The 9,723-nt window shown below is 41.1% G+C and overlaps 1 protein-coding gene across 1 annotated transcript in view; it reads left to right on the forward strand.

Annotated features, from left to right (window-relative positions):
- The window catches only part of PTPRE (protein tyrosine phosphatase receptor type E), a 56,100-nt gene extending 49,984 nt beyond the window's left edge, over positions 1 to 6,116 (forward strand). The window contains exon 14 of the mRNA XM_042018517.1: positions 6,011 to 6,116. Coding sequence (XP_041874451.1) covers positions 6,011 to 6,116 — 106 coding nt within the window. The remainder of the gene's footprint in view (positions 1 to 6,010) is intronic.
- The last annotated feature ends 3,607 nt before the right edge of the window (positions 6,117 to 9,723 follow it).

Genomic DNA, 9,723 nt, shown 5'->3' on the forward strand with positions numbered 1-9,723 from the left:
CCTTCCCAGCTCCGTTCCCTGCCCTGGACACGCTCCAGCCCCTCAGTGTCCTTGTAAGGAACCCCAGCTGGAAACTATGTTTGGATGTTCTCAATTTCTCGTTTTGGGAATGAGATCGAGTGACCCTTTCTTTAGTTGAGTTCACATTCGTGAAGTCTTCCCTTCAAAATCCAAAACAGATGAAGGAATGCACTGGGTAATGGTCAGACATCAAACCTTAGATGTGATATAATAAGATTTTTTTTATAATTTACTTTGGATTTTTTGCTTGTTTGTTTTTATTAGGTGGGATGTGCTGTGCCCATATCCACAGGGAGTTTTTATCAGATTAGAATGCACTTTTTTTTTAATCTACTTAATTCTAGTGTGAAAATTCCAGTCTGTCCATACATCCAGGGTTGCTCCATCCCAGGTGCAGAATCCGGTACTTTCCCTTGAACTTCACATGGTTGATAGGAGAACTGGAATATGTTATGGTGGGGTTTTTTTGGTTTGCTTTGCTTTTTTGGTGGGCTTTTTGTGGGTTTTGTAACTCTTGTTTCCCAATCATGACATTCCTAAAACTAGCCTTGAAATCTCAGAGGAGAGCAAATTTTACCATCTCCCCTAAAATCAAAACGGTCTCCTTTGTGTTAGCAATGCCAGTGCCATGGTTGGGAAATACAAAGATCAACAGGAATGTTTTTCTGCTGCTAACAAGTGGTTTGGGTTTTTTTTTTCTCCAGTCACTCTGATCTGTCAATTTTGGCTTTGGTTCTAGTTCAAGTCTAACAGGAGCTCAGCTCAGGTTAAATGCCTCAGTTCTCCTCAGAGCTGGGGTTTCTCCCCTTCCAGCCAAAACTATCACGAATTGTTTGCTGCTCTCATTCCCACTTTCCCAGGCTGCCTCCCTGGATTTGGTCTCAAGGAACCCTGGTCCCAGTCTTCTCTAAGGTAGGCAGCAGAGTCTCTCCTTAGGGAGTGTATCCTGGTGCTTTTGTAGGATTTGGAGAGCTCTCAAAAGTCAGATCCCAGTTTTTGCAATGGCAGGAACACAGATCCTGTGGAGATCTATGGAAGGCCAGATCTGTTCCGTGAAGAGATGGACGAGGCAGGATGGGAATTTCTAAGGTAAAAAAGGTTAATGTGTGGAAGTCTCTCAGGAAGTGAGGATGTGTCATTTTTGGGAATGTTCTACAGCCAGCCAGGGAAAACAGGAGTTTAAGGTACGTGGCTGGTGAATCTTAGGAACATAAACCTGGATTGGGTTGTGGGGACGCTGCAGCCACACAGACCATGGCTTTGCTCACTATCCAGGACATTTCCAGAGGAGATTTACTCTGCTCTTTTGTAGAACTGATATTTCACATGAATTCCTGCTGATTCAAATTTGATAAAGATGTATTATGTGGGCAGCTACATTTCCACTCAGAAAATCTGAACCTGCAAATCGACCTCAAGGCAGATAATTCTGAGGGAAAGCTCAGACAGATCTGTTACCTTAGGAGTCAGCCAAAGAAATCTCTTTCCTCTAGGAAATTTCTTCCCCAGGTAGGAAAAGTTCATTGCAGACTTTCTGCATCATCAATCTTTTTGGTTTTTGATCAGAGCGGATGATCTTTCTTAAGGAGAGAAAGGAAGGAATGAATGAGGCATAAATAAAAAGTCAGGAAGCAGAGGTTCCCCTTACCCATGACTTCTTGCATTTACAAGTTGCTGGGTATAGATATATCTATGTATCTTTTATATCTACACATTTTTGAAAAGATAATTTCTCCAGAGATTTTGAGTGAGTAGTAAGGAAGAATAAGCAATTTAAATCTTGTTTGAATAGAGAGAGCAACCTGTTGATGATATTTATGATCGCAGCCTCATTTAGGTTGGAAAAGCCCTCTAAAACCATCAAGTCCAACCCCAGCATTTCCAAGGCCACCACTAAGCCATGTCCCCAGGAGCCACATCCTCATGGCTTTTAAATCCCTGCAGAATATTTATTATTTAAGCAGGAGCATTATTTTTCCAGGGGTGTTGGTTTGAACATCCTTTAGATGGCATTGTCACTGCTGTGCTGTCAATTGTCACCGCTCCACATCCATTCCCTGTGGGAACCTCCCTCTATACTCTAAATTCATCTCCACACTTATTAAAAATAGATGGACTTTCTGCTTCCACGACATAAATAAGGTTGAAAAATCAACTTGATTGTCACAGAGAGTATCAGAACCTTCAAAACTTCCTGACAACAAAACTGGATTTTAATATTTCAGCCCTGCATTGCAATCAATGCCACAGTTCTGCCTCTTCCTGACAGTCTCTTTCATATCCAATTTCCTTCTGGACTTCTGCGAGTTCTTGCCTTGAAAGAGTTCCTTGACAGCAGGACGAGCTGCTTAATTACATGAAATATGGAAAGAAAACTTGAAGTGGTTTGGATTTTGCACCTTTTAATTTGTCTCTTTCCATGGCATCCCTCTCCTGCCCTGACCTGGAGGTGTGATGCTGTTTTGGGAGAACAGGAGCAGTGCAGTTGTTAACCTTGGAGCTGAGCTGTAAACACCCCCAGAATTTTGGGAAATTCTGTAATTTCCCAAAGGCTGGGCTCTGGTGGAGGCAATTCTCACAGATTGAAAGATAGCAGGTAATTGAGGATCTTTGAGGATGTTGTCTCCATAGATTCCCACTCCAGCTTCCTTTCCCTGTTCCTTTAGAATATAATTTATGGCTGGTACTCAGAGGAGGTCACAAAAAAAAATTCCTGGAGACAGGTGGGAGTTCCCACCCTTTAAAAAAAATTCCACATGAGGTTCCCTGCCACTCCAAAAGTCATAATTAGTGAATATTCTCAGGCTTGCGACCAGAAACTGGAATTTGTGGATAAAATAAACTTGAACATCTCATGAAGTAAATTTTCCTTCTGTAGTACTAAAAAAGGTAATTTAAATATCAGGGCTGTGGGGTCATCTGGGAAGTTTTTATGGTGTTCAGGGCAGGTATTGATGTTTTTGTGGTTCTGTGAGTGGCAGGTAGGTCAGGACGTGTCTGTCATCATGGTTTGTCTTCACTGGGTCATCTTTATGATAAAGTAGCAATGGACATTAACACTGAAAATTGGGAAAAATCAGAGTATTGGAAAACTAAAAACCCAATCCTGTTCTGATCTTCAGCATTATAAACTTCTCTTTTTTTATTGTAATGAATTTAAGAGAATTCTCCATATTAATTTTTTGTCCAGAAGGACTTTTTAGATTCCAGTAGAATGCAGGATTGTGCCTGGCTAAAATACACCCTTGTAGTCCCAAACTGATGTTTGATTGCCACAGGTTCTGTAGGACAGAGGGCAGAGGAAGCAATGAGTAAAGCATTCTATATTTCACTGAAAACATCAATTTTAACAAGAGACCTCCAGTCAGAATTTGGAATTAAGGGCAGGGATACCATAAAAACATGAAAGAAGTGCTTCAATATCTACTCACTGCTGCTTCTGAGCAGCATCATTCAGGATCACCTTGCCCAGGAAATACTTTTGGCCAAAGCCAGAAGAAATCAAAGCACTTTGAGATAAATATTCCTGTATCTGTGTATCAGGGAAGAAACACTGGCAACAAATCAGTGTTTTTAGCACCACTTTCAGTGCTGCTATTAGAATTATCTGAGTAAAGTTACTACATTTTAAAACTTAGGGTATTTAGATACAAAAATCTTGCCAGAAATTTCCTCGTGGCTTGTTTTCCCTCCTAAAATTAGCTGGATATTTAAAACAAGACCTGTGTGAGAGAAGCCTCACTCCTTAGAATTCATTTAGGAACTAAAAAACCCAATTTTGACTTCAGACCAGCAGTTTAAAAAATGCTGAATCAAATCCTTCAACACAAATGTCCAAGCTCCAGGAGAGGCCTGGACTAATTGAACTGCAGCACTTTGAGAGAGGAGTTTAATCCAAGTTAGCTCAAGTTTAAACTTGCACAGACGCAATAATTTGTTGGATTGGAGTTGTTTTTATGTTCTACCACAAGAGAAACCTGTTAACAATAAAGCATAACCCTTTCACTAAGCAAAACACTTGTGATTTCCAGGAAAAATACCATTTTTTTGCTATTTGTGGTAGGAGATCAAAGGACTGCACAGATTTGCAGCCATCTGAAAAGTAGAAGCTTATTTCTGCATTTCTCAATTTAATTCTAAGTAAAAGTTTATTTCAAAAGTGAATTTAATGTTAATATTTAGCTTTTTAATAGAAATACCATTATAAAGTAAGTTATGTTAATATGAAATTATTGTATAATGGTTTTTTATTTAATATTTAGCTTTTTAATTTTCTTAATATCATTTCCTTCAGTGAGAGGAGGACATTTGCTAGGACAAGATATAAGTGCTGGCATGGTGGAATGAAAATTGGGATTTTGTACAATTTGAGAGTTTTCCAGGCTGCTTGATGGAAGAATAGAGGGAAATCTTAGTGGCTACTGTGGCACAGGAATGAACTCCTGATTTTCTCCTCTGCTCCTTCCAGAGGGAGCTGCATCTCCATCTGGATCTGATGCTCTCCGTTTTGCAGCTCTGGAGCTGCTTTAAATTGCAGTGTTTGTGAATACCAGGGAATGATGCAGCTTTCACTGCCCTCAAGAAGGTCAAACAGAGTTTTCTAAAAATCAGCTAATTAGAGCTGTAAGTTAGATTAGACCAGGCTCTTCTCAACCACCTACGAGCATTTATCCTGTAAATCTCTGCAGAAGAGCTCGCTGCCATAAATCCTTGTTTTTCTTTGGGGGAAGATATCCCACCAGCTGACCAAAACTGGGCTGGTGAACTTTGTAATTAATATTTTGCATGTGTTCATAAAACTCTCAGTGACCTATTTTTAAATAATGGGAAATGAGGAAACCCCTCTAGGAGGGTCAGGCAGATCAGAAATCATCCATGAGGCAAGTGAAGGGCCAAATCCATTTTAATTGAACCCACTGAGAGCAGCTCTTCAGTCAAAGCCTGAAACTAAGCTTAAAACTAAAGCTGAGACTTTCAGGGGCTGGACCAGATGAAAACCCATCAGCTTTACTATGTTGAAGTTGAATCCTGTCAATTTACCAAATCTAGCTCATTATACATATGCAAATCAGGGCTGCAGTGCCTTTTGGGGTGCGGGCATTACTTTGTAGCCCTCCCGTTAAAATGTGTGATTAATCCCAGCCAAGTCGAGCCCACCAATTAGCACCAGCTCGTTTTTCTCCTCTTCCAGCGTGTGCCTCCTTTGTTGCAGTGCACGTTGTTCATTAGCTGGTGCACCTCGTGCCAATTAGGGAGCGAGGCAAGCAGAAGCACTAATTCGATCATCTGGAGAGTTGCTTCCCAAGATCCTGCGGAGTCAGCGGAGACGCGGCCGTTCCTCCAGGGCGCTTCAGCGCGGGTTGGTGCTCCTGTTCCCCCTCTGGAGAAGCCTCCTGCTTTCCATTAACTAAAGGGAAAGCCTGGATCCCGAGGCAAGGGATGGCCCTGCTCAGCCCCGCTCCTGTTTTAATGAAGGAAGTCCCAGGGCAGAGGCGGCTCCTGTGCCGCAGTGAGGTCCGTTCCGAAACACGGACACCACCGTCCCATCCCACCTTTCCCAGCTTGTCCGTGGCTTTCCCAGGCTCTGTCCGCAGCTGCACTGGTCCATAGGAGCAGTATTGTCCTTAAGCACAGCAGCTCCCCCTTGGAAAGCTCCACTGAGCTGTCCAACACAATGTCAGGGAGGAGCAGGAGTGACGAGCCCTTCCAGGAGCCAGCGTTGCAAAGGGATGTTGGATGTGGCACCTATTTCATGGAATTCTAGATCCATTTGGGTTGAAAAAGGCCTTCAAGACTGAGTCCAGCCACAAGGACCTTTAAGATTGAGTCCAACAACAAGACCTATTCCACAGACCTGTCCCTTGCTGTAATTAGAAATGTCCACTCCGAGGTTGCACTAAAACTGACCCTAAAGAGAAACAACCCCTTTGCCTTGCACACCGCTGCTCCCCTTTGATGCCAACTTTTAAAAGTCAAAATTTCCTGCTAGGATCTCGGAGCAGACCTTTGCTGGTGAGACAAGACTCAACATCCAGCGCTGTAAAATCCTCCTGGAAGGTTTGGGAGAGCCCACTCTGAGCGGTCCTGCCCAGTAACCCAGCTGAAAAAAGAGTGGCCTGTGAGTGGATTTAATAACTTTTCATATTTAAAATTGCCTTGTCATTTGAGTAATGAGCTCTCTGTGCTTTCTGCTGGAAAAGATCACCATGGAGTTTTTATTTTTGGTGGGGTACCCGCTTAGGCAGCCCAGGTGTGTTGCTAACTGAACCAAAATTATTAACCTTAATACAATTTTTAAACAATTATTAAGCTAATCGGATGCAAATTAAACAAAATGAACCTATAAATATATGTGTTTTTCAAATTAGTAATTGGATTTTTTGATGATCTTTGGCTTGACATTGATAAGCTGCTTCTCATAACAGTCTAATTAGGCAATATGTAAACTTTGGCATTCGGTTCTGTCCTAGTGGCTTTTTCAAATGATGTTTGTAAAATTTGCAATTTCATATTACAGATTAAAAATTAAAAACTGCAGGAGGCTAACATTAAAATGAGAATTCATTTCATGGAAAGCCCTGTAGACAAAATTCACCCTAATAGAATTGTGCATAAGGGGCTGCAAATCATGATCTATAGTTACACAGGGGAAGGCTTGTCAAAACCAGTATTGTTGGCCTGTAGTTCTATTCACAGTATTAAACCCATCAGTGGAGTCACTTTGGGGAAAATGCGAACATTATCAAAGAACAGTAAATTAGCAAGAAATTAAAGCATATACCCTTGCATTTCCAAAACAAAAGATCCCTTCATTAAAAACCTTTCATCAGTGGTTTAATATTCATAGCAGTAATTTGCATAACTAAATCAGTTTTCACTGATGAGAGACGACCAAAGTTTTTTTTTTTTTTTTTTAATTTTTTTTCTTCGCTAATTTCTTTTTTGAATGAGCTCCTCTAGTTTTTTGATTAAAATTTCACACCAGTAGTTGAGCAAAATTGAATACATGACTTCACTGTATTTGTGAGCCTCCTCCTTTTCAAGCCCGGGTTAAATGTTGCTGCTGGGTGAAAAGCAATGGCTGGGCTTGCTTTGTTTACCTTCCCAGTGTCTGTCCCTCCTGTGCCTCCCATCCCGCTGTCCCTGCTAAATGCCAACCCCAAAGCCCACATTTGTTGGGTTTTTGTGAGCTTTTCCTCACTCTCACACCTGTACATAAACACAGAGCCGGGAGATGACGCGGATGAGGCAGGAATAAAGAGAAGTCATTTGAGTACACGTTAAGAACTTTCTCTGAAAGTAAAACCCTTCTTCCAAGTCCTTTTTAAATGTTTTCCAAGGACCAATTCCCTTGTGAGAAGCAGGGAGGGAAGAGGAAACATGTTTGCCTTAGGGAATGAAGGCAGAAAAGTCTTTTTCAGTGTAAATCAGTCTTTTTTTCAGGAACTATTTTAAAGTGTTGATGATTTGAGTCGGTGATTTTAAAGGTCTTTTCCAACCTTAACGAGTCTATGATTCTATGCAAAATAAATGTATTTTGTGCTGGCTGAGTAGCCTTTACTAGAAATTATTTTGAGAAATAATGAGATTTAATTCAGTTGAAATCTTTAAGAGGTGCAGTGGGCAACCAGTCGTGCAATATTTACGTGTAGGCTCTCTGGGCAGTGGTTTGTACATCTGAAATAATCAAATTCATTGGAATCACAGAAAACAGCTGTGATAGCAATTAGCAAAGACTTCATTTCTCCTCTAATTCAAACTTTTGGTCATTTATTATTAGAACTGGATAGCACTACTTTAAAGCGCTTAATCTTCCCCAGTGCATCCTTAGTTATTCGAAGGTGTGATCTCCCAAAGTGTTTCTGCTTTAACCAGCAAACAATACTCCATACAATGATGATCGATTCATCCTAATTAATACTGAAGCAGATATTGGCAGGCCCTTTCAAGTTTTTCCACCATTTTTAAAGAAAGGCCTTGAAAGAGAAGGACCTTGTCTTCATAATAACAAAGGTAAATATTTCTTGGGTTTTTGGTATTTTTCTGTCATTTCTTTGAATGATTAATTCCATGAGAACTATTTTATTATTTACTTCCACTCCAGAGTGATGATAAACAGTGTCCAACTGTGGAGGAATGGAAGGAATCAAGATGAACAACAGTTGTTTGTTGTTTACGTGAATCAAATTTACTTCCAAGAATACCAAAATGTCCCTCGGTTGTTTCAAAAGGCAGGGCAGGAATGATCAGAAAGCTCCACTAATCATGAATGGTCATTAAAACTTGCTTAAAAAAGAAGCAAGAGAACCCCTCTAAAATAAAGATTATGAATCTATCCGGAAAAATAAATTGCAGGACTCACCTTGGAGAGGATTGTGGGGAACTGGCTCCCATGGGAGCCACGCTGGCGCAGGGAAGGACTCCAGTCCCTGAGGAGGAAGGAACAGGGTGATGAAGTGACCAGCTGACCATGTCCCCTTCTCTCTGTCCCCCCTGTCCAGTTCAGGGAGTGATGGGGCAGCTCTGGTGGGTCCCTGGGTCAACCACCACACCTGGCCCGTGGTACAGCATCAGTCCATGGAATGTCCCACAAAGGAACCTGGATATGCTGGCAGCAGCCCTTCACTGTTCTGCTAAAGAGGTTTGAGTCTGGCTCGTGATGCCCCAGGTATTGCAGTTCATGGGATTAAGGTTATATTTTTTAATATTTTTCATTAAAATTGAGCAAGGAAATTTCTGTGGGAGCAAATCCACTAAATTGGTGCCCCATGGGCTGAGCACTTCCCAACGTGCCCTCATGCCAGGGAATGTGTTTGCAGGTAAATTCATCACCTTCCAGTGCAAGCACAGGAATCTTTTCTTCACAGAATCCCACATTTGGGTTGGAAGGGGGCTGGAGCCCATCCAGTGCCACTGCTGCCATGGCAGGGACGCCTTCCACTGGCCCAGGGTGCTCCAACATGGCCCTGGACACTTCCAGAGATCCAGGGGCAACCACAGCTTCTCTGGGCATCCTGTGCCAGGGCCTCAGCACCCTCACAGGGAACAATTTCTCCCTAATATCCCATCTAAATCTTTGTTCTTCCTTCAGCCTTGCCCATTTTAATATAATTTACAGCCCATGTATGAGAAAAGCAGAGCAAACTTCACTAAAAGCCCACCAAAATTCAAATGATGAATAATCTCCATTTAAAAAAACAGATTTCATTCTGCATGTTCTGTATTAATCTTCTAAAGGACAAGGCAGAAGAACTAAAAAAGGACAGAGAGATTGGTTATTTTCTTTATTTATGTAACTCTCCTAAACTTGGGTAATAAAACCCTGACTGCAGTTTAAGGATCTGTATAAAATTGGTTAGGACTGAAATTTTGTTGTTTATTATTGACTTATAGCTAATAAGATTTATATTACCTAAATTATTTGTGTTTTTATAAGTAAGTTAATACATCGAATATTGCTAAACTACAGAATTTGCTGAAAAATAAGTTTAAGTGCACAGCTTGCTTCAGTTAATATCTTTCCATAGTAATTAATAATAAGTGTGTGGAATGCCCATTTTAATTTGCAAGCTGAGACATTTGGGGAGGTAAATTTACAATGTATAAGCGACTGGGTAAAAGAAACTTGCTTCTAAATCTCATCCATCTCTGTTTTGCAGTGCTGACTGTTATTGTCGTGTCCATGACTTGCCAAAATGGTCC

The sequence above is a fragment of the Corvus kubaryi genome, unplaced genomic scaffold (genome assembly GCF_017639235.1).
Source record: "Corvus kubaryi isolate FWS band 111438036 unplaced genomic scaffold, C.kubaryi_AGA036_p1.0 138, whole genome shotgun sequence".
In the NCBI taxonomy this organism is placed as follows: Eukaryota; Metazoa; Chordata; class Aves; order Passeriformes; family Corvidae; genus Corvus; species Corvus kubaryi.